The sequence below is a fragment of the Chionomys nivalis genome, chromosome 3 (genome assembly GCF_950005125.1).
Source record: "Chionomys nivalis chromosome 3, mChiNiv1.1, whole genome shotgun sequence".
Lineage (NCBI taxonomy): Eukaryota > Metazoa > Chordata > Mammalia > Rodentia > Cricetidae > Chionomys > Chionomys nivalis.
In genome coordinates, this window is record NC_080088.1 from 7,164,138 (window position 1) to 7,188,647 (window position 24,510).

Here is a 24,510-nt window from a genome sequence, read left to right on the forward strand (position 1 = left end):
CTTTGTAATCTATAAAACTTCATGAGACTGCTTCCACATTGGAACATGGGATTCAGGATAACTTAAATCCTTGTTCATGGGCCATGGTGACTCAAAATGACTCTGGAATAAATTCTCTCTTGTTCCTTTTAAGGTGAGAACTGCGGCTTTTGAGTCAGTAGTACCAAGTCACTGATGCTTTCTGCCTTCAGAATGTTGAAAAGTGTTTTTGCCTTTTCCATCTTTTATGTTTGTGATGTGCATGTTTTACATGTGTGTGGGCATGCATACACATGTGTGTGTGTGTGTGTATCTGTGCACATGCTACCCATTTGTGCTGGTTAGTTTTTATCAACTTGACACAAGCTAGAGTCACCTGGAAGGAGGGAGCTTAACTGAGGAACTGGGAAAATGCCTCCATCAGATTGGCCTATAGGCATGTACTGTGGCACTTCCTTGATTGTTGATTGATGTGGGAGGAGCCAGTTCACTGTGGGTGGTGCCACAAGCTGAACAGGAGTCTGGAGAGCAACCCAGAAAGCAGCTTTCACCATGGTTCCTGCCTCTGCTCCCCCTTGATCCTGCCCTGACCTCTCTCAATGAGTTTGGAGCTTGTAATCCAAATAAACCCTTTCCTTCTCAAACTGGTTTTGGGCAGTGTTTAAGGTACCAGTGTTCCCAGGTGTCTTAACTTCAGGTATACCACTGTCTCCATTGAAGAAAGAAGTCAGACATGTGTTGTGGGATAACCTTTGTTCACTGTGAGGATGTGTCTCTGCCTAAGGCCCCTTCTGATTGGTTTAATAAAGAGCGGAATGACCAATAGTTAGGCAGGAGAGAATAAGCGGGACTTCTGGGGAGAGAGAGAAACTCAGGAAGAATCTGAAGTGGGCAGGATTAAGTTAATTAATTAAGATAATGTTCACATGCTAGCCTGCTTCCTCCCTTCATTAAAATAAAGATCCCTGGGGACAAGCACTCTGCATTTCATTCTCTGTTGTATCTAGGAAAAAAGGAAAAATGAAAAGAAAAAAAAAGAGAAAGGGGGAAAAAGCCACTCTCCAGAACCTTACCTTTCAGTAAACAGTGTTGAGCAACTGCACAGAACAAGTCCATCTTTCACTTAACTAACAAAGGACTTAGGGTTCAGGGATGGTACTTGGTCATCAAGTCCATGACCAGGCTGGGACTCAGTGACAGCGGGGATGTATTAGTATCTGTTGCTGTGTAACGATTATCCCTAAACTTCTCTTAAACAGCAATTATTTATTAGCGTTCAGCTTGGGGTGGGTGCAGGAATCTAAAGATAGTTAACTAGTTCCTCAGGTTTGAGTCTTACCCAAGGCTACGATCAAGGTGCTGGCCAAGGTAAGGATGCCCCTATTTCTAAACTTCCATGTCTATCGGTAGAAGTCAGTTCCTTGAGGGTCGGACTGAGGACCTCAGTTCTTAGGCTCTTGACTGGAGGCATCTTCAAGTTCTTGCCCTGTGGGTCTCTTCAACATGGTTGCATGATTTGCTGGGGTGCCATCTGAGGAGGGAATTGAGAGTTGTCTAGTGAGGTGAAATTCATAGTCATATGCACCCCAAATTCATACGTGGTGCCCCATCATGTTTGACTCAGTCCACAGGTGGAAGCAAGTTCAAGAGAGGGGATTACTTGAAAGTTGCACCTCTCAGGAGGTGGAGATCATGATGGTCATCTTTGAGTTTTCTCGTTGTATATTCTGGAGTCTTGGCTCCATCATTCTTGCCTGTGTGACCCTTGGTAAAGTCCTTAGCCTTTCTGTGCCTTTATTTCTTCTCTAAAAATCAATAAAAGCAATAGCATCTGCTCTGTCTGAGTTGATGTGAAAATAAGCAAAATTGCTTAGAATAATAATGATTGACTATATGCAAAGACTGCTTAATTCATTTCCCTGCTGCCCAGACATGAATAATCACACAGAAACTGTATTAATTACAACACTGTTCAGCCAATAGCTTATGCATATTTCTAGCTAACTCTTGCATCTTAAATTAACCAATTTATATTAATCTGTATATTGTCATGAGGCTGTGGTCTACTGGTAAGGTTTTGACAGGCAGCTGGTATCTTTTCTCCTTCAGCATCTACATGATATCTCCTTACTTTATATCTCTGTTCAGATTTCTCACCTGGCTTTATTCTACTAAGCCACTGGCCAAAACAGCTTCTCTAATAACTAATGGTAATAAAGCATATTCATAGCATACAGAGGGGAATCCCACATCATTTCCCCTTGTTTGTCAAAATGAAAAGAAAGGTTTTAATTTTAACATAGTAAAATTACATAAAACAAAACAGGTATCAAGCAAAAATTACAGTTATAATATTTATACCTACTTTATCTTTTATCATAACTAAGAAAAACTTTAATTGTAGCTATCTATTCTTCAACTCTATCAAAGACCCGAGAAAGATATAATATTACCTAAGTTAACAGGGAGTGCATTGTAAGCGACTTCCAAAACTCTAGAATTGACAGAGAGATCTTGTTGCCTGGACAGTCACCCAAAGTTCTTCTGTAACATTGGGTCATCCATCTTTAGCCTATAGGCCCATAGTATCCAGCAGACTTTTCCATAAAGCAGGAAATTTGAAAGATTGTTTTGCCTCTATTGGCAACTTGTCAGTCACTTTCTTCTGTATCATGCAGAATGTCTGGCAGACTCTTTCATGAAGCTGGAAACCTGAATGATGATCTCACCTTTAGGCAAATTCAGCAGTTGTTTCTCTGTGGGTCCTGCATGTCCAGTTCATACAGCATAACATCAAGAAGTCCAGGCAAGAGCAGTTTCTTGCCCAAATGGCTAACCAACGCCATAAGGAGCCTCTTCGATGCCCATCATCCTCTTGAAGTAGATTGTTGTTGCCAGGAATAGATGTGTCTCATTGTCATGAAAAGTCCTAAGTCCTTAAAATGTTTTAAATGCAATATTCTGAAGGTCTTTGAAAGATTTGAAGAATCCCTATCTATCTGAAATATATCTCTATACATCTAGATGTTGGACCATCTGGGCCATTGTTTCAGGGGATTTTGTTTGATCAAACCATATTAGCCTGGAAGGAATCCACAGGTTCTCATCCTCTGTGGAAACAAAAGCAACAAAAAACTTTTCCAAAGCTACAAATCCTTAGACCCAAATTTGGAAGTCATGATATCTTTATAATATACATGCTGGCTTAGCTTAGCAGCTCATACAATGAAATGTCTCTGTACTTAGCTCCTTCAGTCAAAAAATTCAAAGCACAATAATATACATAATCCAGATTCTGTAAAATTTCCATCTTTATGGGGCTTATTTTTCTTTACTCCTTTAATCTATGACTGCCTGTAAAACCATTTTCTTCTTTTTAAAACTCTCTATCCTCTTTTTCTTCTCTCTCCTAAGTCTATGTACATTTATCCAACACTGTGACCCTTCAGAGGTCTTTTCCATCCAAATCTGTCTTTATTGCATATCTGTAACCATTTTCTCATCAGGATTGCCTTTTTTTAAATTTCTTTTTTTCTTTTTCTAAATGCTAAGTGGTATGGCTAGGACTAAGGCTGTTTTGCCTTTTGGCCCCACTCAGTCCAACATGGTAGAGGTCTGTTCACCACCAGCTCTGTGAGCCATTCTCTCTGCCCCAGCTCCAGGAACGCATCGGGTCTATGCTGCTATTAAGTAACCTGTAGCACACTGCTCACAAACCCCAGTAAAATGCAGGAACTCCTGAAAGAGCCAGAGCTCATGCTGCCAGCACAAACCAGGAAGCCTCCATTATTTTTAAAGAAGCTGCACAGTTTTTTTTTCTGCTAGTGCTGAGTCAGGAGCCTTCTCTTAGAGCCGCACCTCTGCTCACTGCCAGCAAACAGAGTCTGAAAAAAATATGGCTACCAAGAAGCTGCGCTTAACTCTGTTCTTTTAGAATTCCTTCCCAAGCTCTCTCAGTTTTTATGTGGATGTAGTCGGCTCATGTTGGCACCATTTTGTAGACAGTGACTGCCTATTTGTTTCCTGGTTTCCCAGGCATGAATAATCACACAGTGATATAATGAACTTTATTAATTACAACACTGTTTGGCCAATAGCTTAGGCATATTTCTAGCTAACTTACATTTTAAATTAACCCATTTCTACTAATCTGTGCATTGTCACGAGGCTGTGGTCTGCTGTTAAGGTTCTGGCTGGTGTCTGGTGTCTTTCTCTTACAGAGGGGAATCCCACATCGGTTGACAGTTGTTGTGCCCATGCTCTCAACGACACAGAAGCAGGTGTGCAAAGAATGGATCAAGGACAGTATTCCTAGCATGGCAGACTCCATCAGAAGATCGACCCAGCAGTGTTGTAGCTGCCTCATGCTTGCTGTTTTCATTGAGTGGTTTGCTGATTTAAAAACTGCCTTTCCAAGTTACCATGTAGCATGTCTATTGGTGGTGTCTTTGCATAAACACACACACACACACACCACCACCACCACCATCATCACCAAAAATTAAAGAAAAAGAGGCCAATTTGAATTTGAAAGAGAGCAAGGGGGAGGGTTACATGAACAGTTTGGAGGAAGTAAATGGGAGGGGGAAGAATAATGGTTATATTATAATAATAATATAATAATATATATTATTACCTCAAAATTATTTTAAAAATAATAGTAGGCCAGCCTGGTCTACAAGAGCTAGTTCGAGGACAGGCTCCAAAGCTACAGAGAAACCCCATCTTGCAAAACCAAATAAATAAATAAGTAAATAGTAGGCCAGGCAGTGGTGGCACACACCTTTAATCCCATCACTCAGGAGAGAGAGACAGGTGAATCACTGTGAGTTTGAGACCTGCCTGGTCTACAGAACGAGTTTCAGGACAGGCTCCAAAGCTACACAGAGAAACACTGTCTCACCAGGTGGTGGTGGCACATGCCTTTAATCCTAGCACTCGGGAGGCAGAGGCAGGAGGATCTCTGTGAGCTTGAGGCTAACTTGGTCTGCAGGGAGAGTTCCAGGACAGGCTCCAAAGCTACACAGGGAAACCTGTGTCTTGAAAGAAAAAAAAATAATAAGGGGCTGGAGAGATGGCTCAGCGGTTAAGAGCACTGGCTGTTCTCACAGAGGTCCTGAGTTTAATTCCCAGCAACCACATGGTGGCTCTCATCTATCTATAATGGGATCAGATTCCATCTTCTGGCATTCAGGCATACATGCAGACAGAATACATACATACATACATACATACATACATACATACATACATACACACACACATATATACATTATATAAATACATCTTTAAAAAAGAACATTGATAATAATAAAGTCTGTTTTTGTCATGCCCCCTCCCCCAGCTTATAAATACTATCCTCGTATGTCTATCTGGCAATGTTTTCATTTAACACCAACAGCAGCAAATCTGGCCTCATAAACTGCCAGCCTGTTAGTTGGTGACTGCTTAAGACTGAGGAGCATGGAGACAGAAGCATGATGTCGTATCTGCTTGGCCCACCAAGTGGATAAGGCAGCCAGGACTCAGACCCGCAAACCTGACTGAAGCCTCATTCATCTGTTTCATGACAGATTTAAAACAACAGCAGAAAACGCTGTGTTGTTTCCAAACCTGGGTGGACTTGTGCATTCTCTGAAGCAGTAGTCAGGAAAAGAGACCAAGTCACAAGCAGAGAACAGGATGGCTCGGGTTCCTGTCCAGGGGACGGAAACAATCGCCCACCCCTTTCTTCTGTTTCAGGCCCTCAGAAGAGGCTAGACCGGGCTGTGAGAACACAGAGAATGTTTTCATTGCTCGTTAAGTTTCTCAGTGGTTTAAAACAACAGAAGTTCATTCTATCAGCTTCCGATAGGAAGTCCCAAGTCTTGGCAGGCCCGCAGTGTTACCATGCCGTCCTGCTCCTACCCCCAAGATGCCCTCAAACCCCTTTCACAGAAAGTCCTATTCTGAGGAACTGAGTCGACAAGATGGTTTGGGGGTACAAATACCGAACATTTTCTCATTTTCACTTTTACTAATTGTTTTGTTTCTAACCGGTTATCATGCTGGATCTAAAGTCCTTGCGGATGTGGAGCAGTAAGGAACATATTGTGACCGGTTCTAGCATGCATTTTTATTTTTATTTTATTTTTCAGATGAGGTTTCAGTATGTAGCACAGGATGAACTCAAATATGAAATCCCGCTGCCTCCGTCTCCCGGGGGCTGGGATCACATGGGTGTGCCACCACGCAAGGCTTGAGTTTCACTCTTGGATGTGTTGGTCTGCAGCAGTATAGGTGTCCTGTCACACCCCTGAGGATAGTGTTGGGAGCAGAGAGCCTCTCTTTTTCCTTCTAAATCGGAAGCATAGCTCTAACTGGAAGACAGAAAGGGGAGAAGGAGGAGTGGTACCCCTTTATGGCTGAGGCATGCTCTGAGGTGCATGCCCCTGTTTCATGTCACTCCTAGTATGAGGTTAAGATTCCCAGAGATTCAGACAACTATGTCCAAGTTCAAGTTCAATTTCTGTTAGAATTGTTACTTTTTAAGATGTGCCTTTGTTTATGTGTATGTGAGTGTATGTTATGTGTTGGAGGGAGCTGCTTATTGGTTTCCAGCTGCCCAGAACCAAAATAACCACACAGAAACTATATTAATTAAATCACTGCTTGGCCCATTAGCTCTAGCGTCTTATTGGCTAACTCTTACATCTTAATTTAACCCATTTCTATTAATCTATGTATCACCACGAGCTTGCAGCCTACCAGCAAAGTTTCAGCACGTTTATTTCCAGCATTGGCTCCATGGTGCCTCTCTCTGACTCTGCCCTTCTTCATCCCAGCAGTCAGCCTAGCTTTCCCCGCCTAGCTCTGTTCTTCCCTGCTATAGGCTCAAAGCAGTTCTTTATTCATTAACCAATAAAAGCAACACATAGACAGAAGGACCTCACACACCAGTTATATGTGTGTTGCCCACAGAGGCCAGAAGAGGGCTTCAGATCCCTTGGAACTGGAGTTACAGATGGTTGTGGACTGCTTGACGTGGGCATGAGGAACTGAACTCCGGTCCTTGGGAAGAGCAGGAAGCATTCATAACTGCCGAGCCGCCCCGGTCTAAGGGTTGCTCCTTGAGCAGAAGGAAGAATCTTGATTCTTCTCCAGTAATCTACTAAAAGAGCCAGGAGAGTTCTGCCTTTTTTGCTGTAGACTAATAATTCATCCAGCTCACCCCGTTTCTAGTATGTAGCACATTCCTCAGTGGCCCTGGGACCCTGCACATTCCACGGTGACCCGAGGACCCTGCACATTCCGCGGTGGCCCTGGGACCCTGCACATTCCGCGGTGGCCCGAGGTCCCTGCACCCTGCAAGGGTTTTGGTGCTTTTGCTCCTTTGCATTGTCAACTTTTCTGTTTTGAAATCATTTAAGTCTGCTTCAGGAAACCCCTTGACACCTTTCACACCCAGATGTGTCTGCATGCTCCTGGTATCTTAGAAACCAGACTGGGTCCGTGCCCTCACATCCTGCAGGCAGACATACTGAGAACACAGGTTTGGCTCCCAGAGCTGTCCAGAAGAGCTGTCAGCCCAGCCACACCGTGGGGCTGGCTCATCATCCACCACAGCGACTCTGGCCTCCTGTGAACCTTGTCTCATGTGACCTCAATTCAGTGAGGAACATCTAAGACTATCTTGTTAGGTCGTCTACCATGGCCTCCCAGACTAAATATGACAAAGAGGGCAATAATAAGAGTAAGTATGTTCCTTTGTTCGTTGCTGTTCTTCCTCCTCTCTTCCTTGTTTTTTTTCTTTTTGAGACAGTCTCACTCTGTAGCCTAGGTGGGCCTCGAACTCTCCAGAAACTCTGTATCTCGACCTCCTCAGTGCTCAGATTGCAGGCATGCACCACCCCGTCCAGTCTGACAGTATCTCTTCCAATATTTGTAAGCATTACTCAGAAAAGATGCTTCCTAAAGATTGAAAGTGAGCACACGACCGTTGCTTCAAAACATCCAGAGTGGTCTATCAAAACCGCAGCCCAGACTGAACCAGCAATTGTGTGTATCGTTTTGTTCAGGTATTAGCTGTAAGTATCAGGGTGGTTCAGTATGAGAGCTCCGAACATGCACACAGCGTGCTGAAGTGTTGCAAAGCCCAATTTCAGCCAGGAGAACAAAGGGCACAGGCCTTTTGCTTTGAGGAGGTGTTTTGAGAACTGGGAGCCAGGAGGAAACTCTTGACTTGCTGTTTTTGCTTCTGACTTCCTCTTCTAGGAGACAATTCAGAAAGAAACAGACAGCAAGAACAACCATGCTGATGGGTAGCTCACAACCAAGGTATAAGAGAAGAAGCTGGTGGAAAAAGCCACCTCTGCCTGGGCCAGAAGACCTGGGCCGACCTGAGGAGTAAGGGCTGTGGTGCTGAAGACCCCTGAAGAACCAGGAGGGCCAGAAAGGGGGGGCACCTCATCACTTCTCCTAGCTTGACTCTTGATGTTTAGACTGTATTAACCACAGCCCGGAAAATAATTTTAACTTAGAGATATGGGTGCGAGAGGGAGATTTGGGTTGAAAGAGCTACAGAGAACTTTATCAAACATTTGATATGCTGCGGTTTCAAATGGGCCGCTCAGCTTCTCTCTCTCTCTCTCTCTCTCTCTCTCTCTGTCTCTCTCTCCCTCTGTCTCTCTCTGTCTCTGTCTCTCTCTCTCTCCCTCCCTCCTCTCTCACGTCACACTTACATACACTCCCAAGTGCTGGGGTGACAGACTTGAGTCACCACACTCAGCCCTAGAAGTATATCTAGCTCTTGAATCTGCTGAGTTGGATCCTGGGTAGTTCCCTCCCTATTTCCCTGAGGAAGTCTGGACTCAGATACTCTGAGTTTGGATCTCATACGTTTCTCAAAGACCCATGAATCAAAGACCTGGCTCTGGCTTGGTAATTTTGGGAGCGGTGGGGCTTAGTGACGGGCTTTGAGTCACAGTGACTTGCTCTCAAAGTGGACTGAGTCTCTTCGTTTCCACCTCCCACTCACCCCAGACATGAGGTGAGCATCTTGGTCCCCTTACATTTCCACTCCGCTCTGCTTGTAATGGGCCCAGTGGCAATGTGACTAATTGATCGTGGGCTGGAGGAACTGAACTCTTCACAAGTGTGAGCCAAAACAAGCCAGTTTTCTCTTTCACGCTAGCTGTTCCAGGCATATGTGACAGTCCCTGAAAACTGGCTACTTTCCAACCCCCATCTCCCACCTCTCTGTTGCGCATGTGAAGCAGGCAGGTGAAGATGCGTAGCCCGGCAGGGGACTCCTGACAGCCAATGGTCTGTTTGCAGGGAACTGGTAACCCAGTTTGGCTAGGGCAGGATTATCAGGTTCTCAGATCTTAACAAGGAATGTGCCTCTACTTTCCAGTGAGCATCCAGGTCACGAGCAGACTAGGGAAGAACGACGAACTTGAAAACTGAAGCGGTCTCAGCAAATGTATTAGCACCTTTGCTGTTTCCAGTTGGAGCAGACCTGGGCAAGACTGCCGTGAGCTCTGACTGCTGTAAGGGATAATCATGGGGAGAGGTCCTTGGAAGGACAGCGTTTGAAGGGCACAGCGGCTGTTGATAGTTCTTAAACTGCTAAGCATAAAATTATCACATGAGCCACACCTTTCAGTCCCAGATACATACATGCTCACGAGAGATGAGAACTCGAATCTGCACACGGATCTATACACGGCATGCTGGGGGTGTCACTAGTGGTACCGTGCTGGGCACGGACTGAGACCGCCAGAATTCTTCCCCGGCTCATCATGACCTTCATCAACATCCACCTAGCAGTCGGTCGATGAACGAAACAAGGTTTGTCCGCAAACTGTGATCAAGACAAATAAATTTGAGACAAGTTCCAGAGTCACAGAAGTCACACACGAAAGGGCACATTCTCCTTTGCTCCACTCGCATGAACTTTCCAGAAGAAGTGAAATCACTGATGCAGAAAGCAGCTTGGGGTTGCTGGAGCTGAGGAGGGCTGGGCAGGGTGTAGAGAGGGCTGGTAATGGCAAGGGGCTTCTTCTGGGGCTGGGAAAGTGGATTGCAGCAGTGGAGTTAAAGCGTACTAACTAGATTAAAAACTTTGCATGGCTGAGACATAAGGTTTTTGGTCCATTTCCCATTAAAACTGATGTTTTTTAAAGAAATGAAACTGTATTTGTTACGGGATGTACAGGCAGGTCTGAGGATGGTAACTAAGGTACCTTGAGGGTTGGTTTGCCGCGAACTTCCTGAGTTCACAGTATTGTCACCTTGATTCTTTGAGTAGCTTCCTGGATGCAGTGATGTCTGCCATGTGCAAGGGTATTCAGTTTGTGACATCGTGATCAGCTTCAAGGCTAGGTCTGGCTTAAGGCAGGTACCATACAAGGATGAGGGTTCCATCACTTGGTTTAACAAGAGCAATTTGTTGCTATTGTTTTAAATGACGTTTTCTAGCTAGGAGTTCTGTGGGTCTGGAAGAAGGGAAGGAATGGGCTGATTTTCAAAAACACATAATACTCTGTAGGATTGAATCTGCCCGTTGTGGCTTGCTTCCTCCTTCTTTGTCTTTGGTGGGATTGAAGTAGCAACAGATGACTTTTCTGGGGCCTCTGAGGGACTTAGAACACTGTCTTTGCAAGAACTCTGAAAACTGATATCTGAGCAGAAACCACATTGGGGACACAGGAACTCCTTAATTTTGGAAGACATGGTCTCAAGAAGCTTAGGTCTACATAGTTGAGATTGGCCTTGAACCTCTGATCTTCCTGCCTCTCCCTCCAAGTGCTGGAATGCCGGGCATGCACCACCACGTCCAGTGTTCAGGCTGCTAGGGATCAAACCCAGGGTCTCAGACTTGGTGGGTGAGCACCCTGAGCTACACCACCCTTAATTCCTACATCTGTCTCTGACGGAGGTCAGACACCGCAAACTTCTGATTAAATACTGAGTCTAGAATGTGTCTAGAGTTATTTGAGGAGCCCAAGTGCTAAACTTTAAAATTTTATTTGTTACTAAGCTCCAATATGGCTTTTATGGATAAAACAAAGTTTGCAGCTATGGGTGTAATTTTAAAACTACTGTTCTGTTAACTAAGACAAGGCTATATTTTAGCAATATGAAAAGTATCAAAATATTTTTATATTTTCACACGCTATATTTCACATAGATGCTGTAAAATGCTGGATGTCTTGACACATACAATGGAAATTGAGAACCAGCTATAACGCAGCTTTTGGAAGTCAGGGGTCTGTATGCCCAGGGTAATATAACACAATACCATAGGCTGGGTCATTTTTAAACAACAGAAATTTCTGGTCTCAGTTTTGCAGGCTTGGGTTGTCCATGATGGAGGTGCAAGCAGACTGGATGCCAGATGCGGACCTGTCCTATAGATGGCGCCTTCCGTTTGTCCTTGGATGGTTGGAAGAAGCGGTCCCCTGTTAGAAAGACTGGCCCCAGCCCGAGGGCTCCATCCTCCATCCCTTTGATTTAGTCACACTCCACCGGACTGGATTTCAACACCTAGATCATCGCATCAAGATAACCTGCACAGACACAGTTTTCTTTTATCTGGAATAGTTTTTTTTTTTAAATTAGTTTTGTTTTTCTCTTGCACGCATGTTTTGGTTAGCTTTTTATTTGATCTGTATGAATCAGTGACTCGACTCTGCATGTTGACTTGTGCCAAGAAGGCTTCAGTTTGAAAAAAAAAAAAAACCCTCATGAGTTGTCATTCTGAGTAATAGCTGTATACATCGCGCCATGCCAGGGGCTAGCACACAGGGAGGAGTTGCGACATGGAGAACCTCTTTCCAGGAAAAACTGAGGGGGTCATGGGGAGAAAGGCATTGCTCAGTGATGATGATAAACCACTGAAATGAACCAGAACTGAGTATCGAGTGACTGCAGCTTGTAGCACGGATTCTAGTTGGTCTTAATAATAAAAACTCAGAGTCAGATATCAGGGGGAGTTGAGAGATCAGAGAAGCAGATAGATGGTCACTGCTAGAGAGGTCTGACCTCTTACCAACGCTCAGACCGAAAGGGCCATCCTGTCCTCAGACTGCCTCCTCAGACTGACTGCCTAGACTTCACTGCTCCTCAGACTGCCCTGAGTTTCTGTCTCCTCCCACCTTGTATTCCTCTCTCTGCCCAGCCATATCACTCCCGTCTCCACCTCCCTATGCTGGGATTAAAGGTGTGGGATCCCAAGTGCTGGGACACCTTTGTGTGAGATCTGTTTCTCTTTTTAGACAGATTCAATCTTGTGTAGCCCAGGGTGGCCTTGAATTAACAGAGATCCCTCTGCCTCCCAAGTCCTGGCATCGCGTGCCACCACTCTCTGACCTCTAGTGGCTTAGCTCTGCACTCTGATCTTCAGGAAAGCTTTATTTGTTAAAACACAAAGTATCACTACATGCAGCTAGATGAGAACTCATAGCAAAAGTAACCGTTTCCCAGAAAACACCTGCCCAGGGGTGCTGGAATGAGTCTCAGGAATCATAGAATGAAAGACAGAGGCAGCTAGCGGGGGTTGCATCCAGCGTAATTTATTGGGGGTGACAGCAAGACCAGTGGAGTCTCAATTTTGGGTTGGGTGGGGGGTGACCAAAAGTGACTTGATCTGAACCAGTATGTGCATGGTTTATCTTAAGCCAATATCAGAGATGACGGGCACATCCCTGTGTTGAAGGTGCCAGGGTCAGTTGGTCGTAAAGCTCAGCCTATGCTCCCGTGGTTTTTCACCTGTGACTTGTTGGGGAACTATGCAAGGAAAACTGACTGGGGTTTCTCTCATGTAGTCATGCTGGAGTTGACCATGACGGCTGTGGTCAGTCAAACTGCACTTCTCCAGATCCCTTGAATACAATGAAGTCATGCTGAAGTCCCCATGGACTACCATGTCTGTTTGGTACAGCTAGGGGTCTCCACCTTGGTTGCCTATTGGAATCATCTGGGGAACTTTAAAAAACAAACAAACAAACAAACAAACAAAAAACCAAACTGGTGTTGAAATGGAAGCCAGCTGTGGTAGCACAGGCCTGGAGAAGCAGAGGCAGGAGAATCAGGAATTCAAGGGCAGCCTCAGCTCCATTAGGTCCTATTGCAACAAACAAACCAACAACCGTAAAACAAAAACAAGAACCAGAGAGATGACTTGGTGGGAAGAGTGTGTGCAAGCGTTGGGAGCTTAGTTTGAAGCCCCAGTGCCCACGTTAAAAGCCACGCATGTGCATGCCTGCAGCTCCAGCCCTGGGAGGCAGAGATAGACGGATCCCACAAGCTCACTGCCAGCCAACCTAGCCGAAAGGGCAAGCTTCTGTTTTGGTGAGAGACCCGTTCTCAAAGCAGGACGGCAAAGAGTGATGGAAGACAATCTCCAGCATCCAGCTGTGGTCTTCACACAGGTGCACACAAGTACATTTACCCACACACTCCAGTGCACACATCACACATACATACAGACCACATACGCAAACATACTCCAGTACCTATATCCTCCACATGTGCACAACCCTCGTATACACATTCCAACGCATACATCACACAGACATACATAAACACACATACTCCAGTGCACACCCCCACATCATATTACACATACATACACAAACACACACACACAACACTCAGTGCATATATCAAGCGTAAGTACATAACACACACACACACGCATGCACACACACACACAGCCCCCTGCCAACAACATCAATAACCGAACAAAACAAACAGTGATGCTAGATGCCCACCCCAGAGACCAGAACGAACTGGTCATGGTAAGGGAGGGCATTTCCACGGACCCACCCCAAACCCCGTGGCTGCAAAGCTGAGACTCATAGTTGCAGAAGAACAGGGTTCTTTGAAGTGAATCCAGACACTGGAGCGGTGGCCTGTGAGAAAGCGCACCTAGAGCCGGCCAAGCCTGGGCTGGCAGGAAGGGCCAGCGTAGGAGGTGGAGGAAGAGAACGGTGGTATCTCGGGGGCCTTCTGCGAACAGGACACACGGTTTTGGACGTCATCTTACTGCTATCCTGGAAGACACCTGCTGAGGCTCCTCAGGCCCCAGGGTGCTCAGACATTGCTTTGATGACCGTTTTCTTCCTCCCTTCACTTCCGGGCTGTGTCTTGCCAGTTTTGACACCTGCTTGCCCACATCCTCTAAGCACAGCCTGTGCCGCTCATCAGCACAAACTCTGTGACTCCAAGGCCACCTCTCTGCTATAAAATGTGGGAAATTCCTGTAGAAGGATAAACGAGATCATATAGGCAGCTTGTTTACCTCAAGGCTGGGCAAATAGCAAGTGTTTGGTACAGGTGCTTTTATCAGTGTTGTTAAACAATAAGGCAGAGTGTGATGGTCCAGGGAGGCTGAGGCAGGAAGTAATGAGTTCAAGCCAACCTGTACTACACGGCAAGACTCTGCCTCAAAAGGAAGAGAAGGAAGGAAAAAAAAATCCAAACACACTCTGAGGAAGGCAACCATTGCCTTCATTCCCCAGACCTTAGGGAGCCTCTCGGTGTGGAAAGAGATTTTGATTTTGAGAGAAGGCGTCTGGGAAACCCTGGGCAGAGTCAACAAAATACAAAGGAAGGCGTCAGTGCACAGTGGGCCAGCTCTGGCTCCCAGTGGGCCAGCTCTGGCTCCCAGTGGGCCAGCTCGGGCTCCCAGTGGGCCAGCTCGGGCTCCCAGTGGGCCAGCTCGGGCTCCCAGTGGGCCAGCTCCGGAGGCTCACCAGGGATTGCAGGCTCAGGCCACCCATCAGCTATCACAGATAACTTCTCAGTTGTTAGGGGCTGCCTCTCAGCACAGGCAGAGGTCCCCCCCCCCACTTGCCACTAAGTGGGTGACTCCCGATGGCACCCTTCCTGTCATCTGGTCTGGAAATGTTACCCATCAGAAAAACACTGAGACAAAGAGATTGCTAAGACCATCTAGCAACACCAATTGGCAAAGCCTGAATATTTATTCCTATTTTATCTGGAGGCATGGATGAGTGCCACATGCATGCCTGGTGCCCAAGGAGCTCAGAAGAGGGCATCAGATCCCTGGCAGCTGGAGGTACAAGCAGTTGTGAGCTGCCATATGAGGGCTGGGAACTGGTCCCAAGTCCTCTGCATATGCTCTTAACTGCTGGGCCATCTCTCCAGGCCCAAGTTATCTAAAAGAATAAAAACCCACTGCATGCTTGGAATTCATGTAGGAATAAAACTCACGTTGGGAATGAGATTATCTGAAAACATTTGTAGTTTGATTACATTTTTCTCCTAATTTTCATTTTGAAAAAAAATTAAATCTTTAAAAGGATACTCTGTGTAGATCAACATTGGCACTCTGACATATTTCTCTGACGTATTTGCTTTCTTTCTCTCTATTCGCACATGAGGGTTACATGTGTTCATGTGTACACACACACACACACACACCACTGATCAACACACACCACTGATCACACACATACCACTGATGTTTAGATGTGTACACACACACACACACACACACACACACACCACTGATGTTTAGATGTATTTCCCTGTTGGTGGTGAGGAATATATTTTTAGCGACAGCCCTCACTCAGTGGTTCAAGCACTAATAACCTATTTTATAATTGATAACTTTCACTCAAAAGACAACAGAACACTCAGGTGCCAACACAGGACTGGGCTCATTGTTAGTGCCACACAAATTTCAGTTATTATTACCACAGTAATAATAGGTTTTTTTCCTCATGATCTTTTATCCCTCTTTTATTTCCAATTTCTCTGTATCTTTTTGTATTGTGTGAGTCTTTTGAAAACTGTTAAAACTTTACCAACATTTAAAAGTCATGGTCTTGTTGGGAATTGGTGGCACATGCTTTTAATCCCAGCACTCAGGGGGCAGAGGCAGGCAGATCTCTGAGTCCGAGGCCAGGTTGGTCTACAGAGCTAATTCCAGGACAACCAGGGCTACACAAAGAAACCATGCCTCAAAAATAAAATAAATAAAATAAAAATAAAAGCCATGGACTCTGGGATGGAGAGATGGCTCAGTCTTAATTGCATGGGCTGCTCTTCCAGAGACCCAGCTTCAGTTCCCAGCACCCTCGGTGGCTCACAACTCTCTAAAACTCCAGTTCCAGGGGACTGGATGCCCTCTTCGGAGATATTTATAAGAACCACGCAAGAAATTGGTGTGCAGACATACATACAGTCAAAACGCCCAGACACGTTAAGACAAACAAGCAAAAGTGGTCTGACAACTTCGTCTCTTGGCTCATATGGTCCTTTCGGTTTCAGACTTCCTGACATTGTGTGTGTTTTCCTTTGTCCTGCCTTTTTCAGAAAAGGTTTACCGTTTCTCCCTTCATCGAACAATTATTTTTAGTCCACTTTCTCCTCTAGAAGAGGGTTTCAACCTCTATGCTATGGCCATCTCAGGCCTAGCAATTTGTGTGTGTGCGCGTGTGGAGGAGTTGCTTGTATAATTTGGTAACTTGTGTGTGTCAGGGGGCTGCTTGTATAATTTGGTAACTTGTGTGTATGGGGGGAGCTGCCTGTATAATTTGGTAATTCATAACATTGCCAGCTCTACTCTCTAGGTGCCAGCAATGGTCTATTCAGCTGAAAGAGTCAGTATGTTTCCAGACGCTGCCGGATCAGATGTCCCCTGGAGACAAAGCCACCTCCCACTGAGGAGCACTTCTCTGGTAATGACACCGCTCTAGAAATTTTACCATGTTTAACTCGTGTGTGTTTCACTGTAGAGAGACCACTGTAATTCCCCTGTTCCTCCCGGACGAGAACACAAGAGATACTTGGATTTCAGATTTTCCCCTTCTGAAAGCCTGTGAGGCCTCAGCCCACACAGAGCAGCTGAAGCCAGCCGACAGTGGGGGAAGTGGTTTTCCCCAGCGAGGAGCACACCAATGGCTACCCAATACCAATGGTCAGCCCAGAAAACATACAAGTAACGTTATACAGACTGAGCAGGTTGTATTTAGGAATATATGTGCATACATATTTATATGCATACATAGATACATGCAACGACATTTTCTTTTTGAAAAAGACAATGAATTTGGAAGAGAGCAAGGTGAGGTATATAGGAGGGGTTTAGAGAGAAGGAAAGGAAGGGAGAATAATCATAATCTCAAAAATAGAAGAAGAAAGGAGATGATGTAATATATAAAAAAATTCTTCCCCTGTTTAGTTATTTTTTAAAAACTATAGTTGTTTAAAAAACAAACTTTTTTTTAGACAGGTGCCATTATGTAGCCCAGGCTGGCCTCAAGCTCACTATGTAGCTCAGGCTGATCCGTAATCTTGTTTCACCTTCCTGGGTATGAATGGGTGAGCCACCATGCCTGGCTTTTATTTATATTTAATTGCAAAACTTGTTTCTATTGTGTAAAACATGACATTTTGAAATATGTTTGCATTGTGAAATGACTAACATATACAGACAAGATTTCTTTTTTTAATGTTGAGATAACGTAAAGTTTTCTTTGGTTAGCTCCAGTTCCAGAAGTTTTCTTTGGTTAGCTCCAGTTCCAGAGGTCTCGCTCCGCGTTTGGGCACTACAGAGAGCTTGTTTGGCCTGCTACTGTTTGATATGAAAAGTCAGTATTTGTTTTGATTAACCAGTGTATGTCCCCGACTTTTCCTGCTTTTTAAAACGGTACCACTCCCCTCTGAGATCACTTTCTTTTTTTCCCAAAATAATGCCTAAGATCATGAAAAAGATCTCCCGATATCTAACTCTTTGACTTTGCCGAGTCGTTATTGTATCTCTCTTCCTGATACTTTGTGCAGTAAAGCTCCCTAGAGATGAATGCGTATTCGTGTAAACAAGCCCAGGCAGAGCAGGCTTTGGAGCACCCAGAAGGCGTCCCGCCCCTCCCGGCCTCAGTGCGACCAACCGGTTCCTCTCCGGAACACCTGCCGTCCTGGTCTCCGTGTCCTGCAGCTTCGCTCTCATGTGGTTTCTCCACTTTTGAAGCGAATTGGGGTTTGAGATGTCTAACTTGTGGACCGTGTCTTTTATCGGACGTTTTCTTTTTAGACATTCAGACGTGGCCAGTGCTGGACGATCCGACATATAACAGAGCGCTCCTCTCTTCCGTTATTGCTTATGGGAACTGCCCACACTTTCTGTCTTTTTGCTTTTCTCTACTCTGCTCTGGAAAACCATTTGTTTAAAAGTAAGATGCCCTCAGTGTCTGTGCTACTGGTGTTATATTTAGGAAGTGGTATGTAAAACGAAAAAAGGTAGTTTTAAAAAAAATTAAAAAAAATTAAAAGTAAAAAAAGTAAGATGCCATTTTTACAGACAAGGTGTTTTTTTGCCTAAAGCATTCTAAAATTTTACAATAAAGCTATTTAGCTTAACGAGGTTCTTAAGGTACAATTTTAGGAGAACTGCATTTCTCTAAACACACAGTCTAGGAAAAGCTAGTCCCTGATGCTCTGAAAGTATTTTTTTTTTCTTTTAGGTAGGATTAAAACCGTAAGATCTGGGCAGAGTAGTTTACTCTAGAAGGTGATGGGCCTCATCCGAATTAAAATGTAAAAGGAGGTATATTTAAGGGATTAGTGGCTCCACCTGGCCCTAAGGGAGCCAGGAGCCAGGCAGCGACATGATTGACAGGGTACTGGAGTATTGCCTGAGTCTGGGGGCCGGGTAGGTGTGGCTTGAGTCCAGTGGTCACTTTGGAATCCGGAACTAAGTGTCGGGCAGGCTTTTGTAAGTACCGGTGGCAGGCGGGAATCTTTGTCGGTTGAAGACTTCTACACGTACCAGCTTCTAGATGTGGGGCGGGGCTGATCTTTCTGTCCTGAAACCTCCAGCCAATAAGTATGAGAAAAGATATGCGCTCCCCTGGCTCCCAGACGTTCGGATTTGAATGGAAATGTCTTCCAGAGAGATGGCTCAGTGGGTAAAAGTGCCTGTCACGAGGGGAGCCTGACACCTTCAGCTCAATCCCCAGATCCCATGGTAGCATCCAACAACCATTTTTGTAAAGTGGTTCTCTGGCCTTCACACACAGGCTGTGACACTCACAATCAACAAAAGCGGTGTTGACCACAATCACAAATACACACATTACACAGTACAACAACAACAACAGAAATGATAGTTGTAAGTAACAACAAAACAAATTTCTTAAAAATAAACCCTCACCATCCAATTACATAGTGGTGGTGCACACCTTTAATCCCAGCTCTCAGGAGGCAGAGGCAGGAGGATTTCTGTGAGTCTGAGGACAGTCTGGTCTACAAAGCAAGTTCCAGGACAGCCAGGGCTGTTACACAGAGAGACTGTGTCTCAAAAACAACAGCAAAGTGGAGGGTGAGGACAGACACCTGAGCTGCCCTCTGACCTTCACTCTTGTGAAAGCCATGACATGTCTGTACTCACATGTACACATCATATGAACATACACATCTACACATGGTCATACATAGCACAATGAAAAAATCACTCATTCCCACCTGGTCGCTGCACTGTCGGCAGCTGTTGCCCAGGGAGGAATCCACTTCCTCATTTCCTTCACACTGGTCTTGGCCAGTTCCTGCCCCCAGGGGCTCTGGGCAGAGGGCTGGAGTGTAAGCCTTGGGAACTGGCTCAGCTTCCCTTTTGTGTCCTTCAGAGTAGATTTTGGCACCGGGCTGTAGAGACTGAGTCCTCCTCCAGCTGCTGGGATCATGAGTGAGAAACAGCCTTTGCTGTAAAGCTCCATGGAAAATTGGGGTCCATGTCTGGGTCACTTCCTGGGCTCCCCTCACCTTGTCTGGCTTGGTAGCTGGTCATTGCTCCCGCTGGCTCTAGTTAGTTGGAGAACCCCTTTTGGGTTTTGTGGTCTTCAGGGGTTGACCGCCTAGATAGGATGATTTGGGACTGCGACCCACCACGAGGACAGCTATGAGGTTAGAACTTCTCAGGAAAGATAGAGTTTGGCTTCATCTCTCAGAAACCAAGCCAAACACCAAAGCAAACCAAAATGTTTTCCTCGTAGTTAAGGAAGATATACAAACTAAAATGGTTTCCTTGTAGTTAAGACAGGTATGCAATGGCCCTGAGTGATGAGCCCTGAGATCATCAGATCCTTGTCCTTGGCACTTGTGACTGTTGTCAGGGTGCCCTTTGCAAATGTGACTAGGAATATTGAGAGGGAGGTTGTCTTGGATTGCACAAACCAGACTCAGCAGCTACAGAGCCCTTAGAAGAGAGAGGGAAGGCAGAGGAGAGGCAGAGGAAGGACAGGTGTGGCCACCAGCCAAGGAATAAGGGCTGAAAGAGGCAAGAAATGGAGTCTCTTCAGAGCCATTGGAGTCCCTGTGGACACTGCTCTCATCCCTGTGATTCTGGAGTCTCAAACTCTGAAAATTAATTCTGCCGTCTTAACTACCGAGCGTGTGGGGATATTGCACTAGTCAAGGGACTCTGGCATGGAGGAGAAGGACTCATTCGTTCCCAGTTCACCAAGGGTCTCAGTCTTTGGGGTATTGCACAAATACTATAAGCCCAGAGACAGATATTGGGGTTCAAGTTGAAGATCAGAAAAGCAAAGCAGCCAACCACAAAAGAGACCTTTTACCTCTACCAAATCTGCAGACAAAAAAGGTGAGATCCTGTCACATGCAGGGGCTGTGAAGCTACAGGTGCCCTAGCTTCCGAACCTCACATCATAACAATAATGGGCCAACCCTCTGAACTCTAGGGCAGCCACCATGAAATGTTTCTTTATAAGAGTTGCCGTGGCCGTGGTATCTCTTCACATCAATAACGCCCTAACAAGACAGCTGTCCAGACAACGTCATGCTGCCCACCCTGCTTCTGCTTGCTAGGAAAGCATCCGCGTACCTGCCAAAAGTCTGTTATTATTTGCAAATGCCTGTATGTTAGTGTCCACCCGATGTTTCCACATTGTAATTGCTGCTCGAAAAATATCTACCTACAAAACTGTCCCCACAATTTTTGCTTCTATAGGGATCCTTAACTAAAGTCCCTTGAATGTTTGAGGGGCTCACAGATTGCTCCAAGATGACCACAAAGATGATGTTGCCTGACCTGTGAAAGGCTCTAAGAAACTGTAGGGCCTGCTGGGCCTTTCAAAGTATCATCTTGGTTTCAAGCCCATACACGACGAAGAGTTTCTCCTGCCACTGAGTGTGTGGTTGACTTCTTGCAAGTTTGACTTTTCCCCTAACCCTGTCATGGGAACCTGACCAAAGTGCTGCCACTTTGGAACATGGTTTCCGGACAACCTAAATCCATTGGTCAGGTCATACTTGGCTCCAGTCTGTTTTTTACTTTGATGTAAGAACTGTGGAGTTTTTAAAATTAAATTATCAAAATTTTACATACTAGCCCCAGTTCCCTTCCCTCCCCTTTTCCCACCCCTCCCATCTCCTCCCGTCCCACTCCCATCCACTCCTCAGAAGAGAGTGAGGTCTCCCTCGGGGAGTTGACAAGGTCTAGTATACCACGTTGAGGCAGGACCAGGCCCCTCACCCTTGTGTCAAGGCTGAACAAGATACCCCACCATAGAGAATGGGCTCCAAAAAGTAGTTCATGTACCCAGGATATTTCCTGGTCCCACTGCCAGGGGTCTCCCCAACAGACCAAGCCACATGACTGTCACCCACATTTAGAGGGCCTAGAAGAACTGTGTGTTTATGTCTGCACGTTTTGACCACCAGATGTGGGCCCCTAAACACCAATCAGCTTCTCCTTGGCAGAATCAGCGGGACTGGGCCAGGCGCCAGCATCCGGCAGTGTCTCATTGCCCCAGGTGCTGATGAGTTCTTTCGCAGGCTTGTCCCACCCTCCAGATTTGGTTTGTGCTACAGTGGTTTATTCTGATTTTTTAAAAAGTCCTCTTCATTTGGTTTAGTTTATTTGTCGTTTGATTGAAGGGCTTGGCTTAAGGCACCAGTTTTGTTTGCTCGCTCAGAACATAGGTTTCTGGCTGCTCAGTCGGGTCTTATCGCTCTCGCAGCATTTGGCTTAGTGATTTGCTAGAATTCAGACTTTGTCTCTTGAAAATCCTGGTGTCTAAATCTGTATTTGTCTATGGCTTCTCTTGGTTGTTGAAACCCCTGAGGATGTTAATAAAATGAATACTGATGCTAAAAATGCCGTCATGAGTTAGGAAACTTCCTCTGTGCTGTGATAGCAAAATTACCCCACAAATTAACTGGGCCAAAGCGCAGTCATATAAGCTAAGGCCAGAGGAAATCACGTCTGACCTCTATGTCAGATTTGCAAAATAATTTTATCATCACCTATGAACCCCCACCTCCAGAGCAATGAAGGTCACGGACGTGATGTCTTGTTAAATTATATTTTTCTGTAAGGGCTGGAAAAAGATTTGGCCGTGTTGTTCAGAAACAATCCAGTGTGGGCCTTGCTTCTCATGGTGCCCGTGTGGCTTTACTGACCAACTTTTAAGGCCGATCACTGGAAAGGAAGACATGGCTACCCAAATTATGAGTTACAATTAAACAGGCTTCCATGCAAAGAGACCTCCTCCCTCCTCCCTCTTGAGAGAGATGAAGTTGTTTCTAACTACTATGAAAGACTTAACTCTTTCAAAAGGGACTGTGGGAAAACAGAGCGGATGTTCTCCCAGAAGGGGCAGCAGGTCTCTGAGAGAGACCTTGAAAAAAAAACCAGGGGGAAACCAGGAAGTTTTCCCTTACCTCAGGAGAAACAGAAATGATGATCGGTCAACAGGAAGCAAAGGCCTTGGTAACTACTTAAGACAAACCCTCTGCCACCGCTATTGGGAGAAACTGTCGGGTAGCGTATCTCTCTGCTGGTAAGTTGCACCCTTGTCCATTTGTTAGGACATGATCTTTTTAGAAAAACAAAATGCTCATGTCTCCTCCTCTCAAAACAGAGAGATGACCTTAAATGTAGTGGACGCTGGGAACCTATGGTTTCCCCATTTTCTGCATGCCACTTGTGGAGGAATTATGAGGGGAAAAACCCTCAGCGAACATAATGACTGATAAGGTCAGCTGTCCTGAGGAATACAGCAATAGATAAAAGTAAACCCTTGCTGGAAGCCCTAACAGGAAGCAAATCCATTATAAAGACTCTAAGAAAAGGGGAGCATAACCCTTGCACCAGTCCTTGGAACATCCCAAGGTTACCTAGAGAGAAGCCAAATGGAAGAGGATGGAGATTTGGGCAAGACCTGAGAGCCATAAATAAGACAGCCCTCCTTCGCCATCCAGTGATGTCAGTCCTCACACTGTCTTATCTAACATCCCCCTAAATGCAGCCTGTCCGTCAGCAACAGATCTTGGCAAGACTTTTCTTAGCACGCCTGTGTCACCAAACACCCGAGCTATGTTTGCCTTCACCCGGGAGAAACAGTGGTGTCATGCCCGGATGTGGCGTTGCAGAGATGTTGGAAGTTCCCTGCACAGCTTCTCAACTTGCACAGCTCTGACTTGCAGGGTGTACCATTTTCCCCCTGAGCTCACTTTAGTATGTGGAAGGCCTGTTCTCATGTTCTCCCTCATAAGGTGCCATAAAGGATCATGTAAGCCATTTCTGCTAAAGTAAGGCATTGTATATGATTGTGGTGGGAACTAACAATTCAAAATTTGTTGCAGAATCTTTCCATGGTGGCCTTCCAGAAGACAAAAAACTAAATACACTGAAAGCAGGTGATTTCGACTATTGGAAAAGACAGCCCATTGAGGACTCCCCTCATCCTATGATAAAGGACCTGCCAGGTACTTTTCACCACCACCTGTGCTGCAAACAGCAAGAACCAAACTCTTGCATTCCTACTTGTCACCTTGAAGGTGACAATTCCTCCTGAGCACATATCTACGTAAGGATATATCCACGTGAGGACATATCCACGTGAGGATGTATCCACATGAGGACCTATCCACATGAACTTATTCAGTGTTTTGTTTTGTTTGTTTGTTTTTCAAGACAGGGTTTCTCTGTTTAGTCTTTGCTGTCCTGGATGTCTCTGTAGACCAGGCTGGCCTCGAACTCAGAGATCCACCTCTGCCTCCCAAGTGCTAGGATTAAAGGCATGTACTGTCAATGCCTGGCCCACGTGAACTTTAGAAAGACTGGATGCTTTTCTTCTGCATCCATAAGAGCCATAAGTAAATGACTTAAAACCTCAATTCCTATAGACATATATTTTAGAATTTAAATTTTACCTTGTTATATTGCCTAAAATGACAACAATAATGTTGATCTTGTAGACTTTAATGATATTCAGCCCCTTTGTTAATCATGTTAGGCCTCCTTTTTTACCCCAAACTCCAGCCTTATTTGAACTAAGTCCTCTTGGAAAAATTCAAATTTTTCACTACCCCCAGGAAAGGATTCCTTTATTATTCAGTATAATTCAGATGAAGAAAAAGTTCAGGTTTTAGACTGGCAGAGTCCTAGTTTAAACCTACCCAAGGGAGTTCTTTTTGTGGGATAGCTCTATTTTAGAGCTACAAGCCCTGATAGTAAAGACAATAGAAATTCTTCTTGCTAGAGAAGAAGGAGGTATT

The 24,510-nt window shown here is 45.2% G+C and overlaps 1 protein-coding gene across 1 annotated transcript in view; it reads right to left on the bottom strand.

The window, feature by feature from the left end:
* Window positions 1-1,454: 1,454 nt before the first annotated feature.
* The window catches only part of LOC130871178 (interleukin-10 receptor subunit beta-like), an 86,296-nt gene continuing 63,240 nt past the window's right edge, over window positions 1,455-24,510 (bottom strand). Inside the window, exon 7 of the mRNA XM_057764485.1 lies at window positions 1,455-1,510. Coding sequence (XP_057620468.1) covers window positions 1,478-1,510 — 33 coding nt within the window. The 3' untranslated portion in view covers window positions 1,455-1,477. The remainder of the gene's footprint in view (window positions 1,511-24,510) is intronic.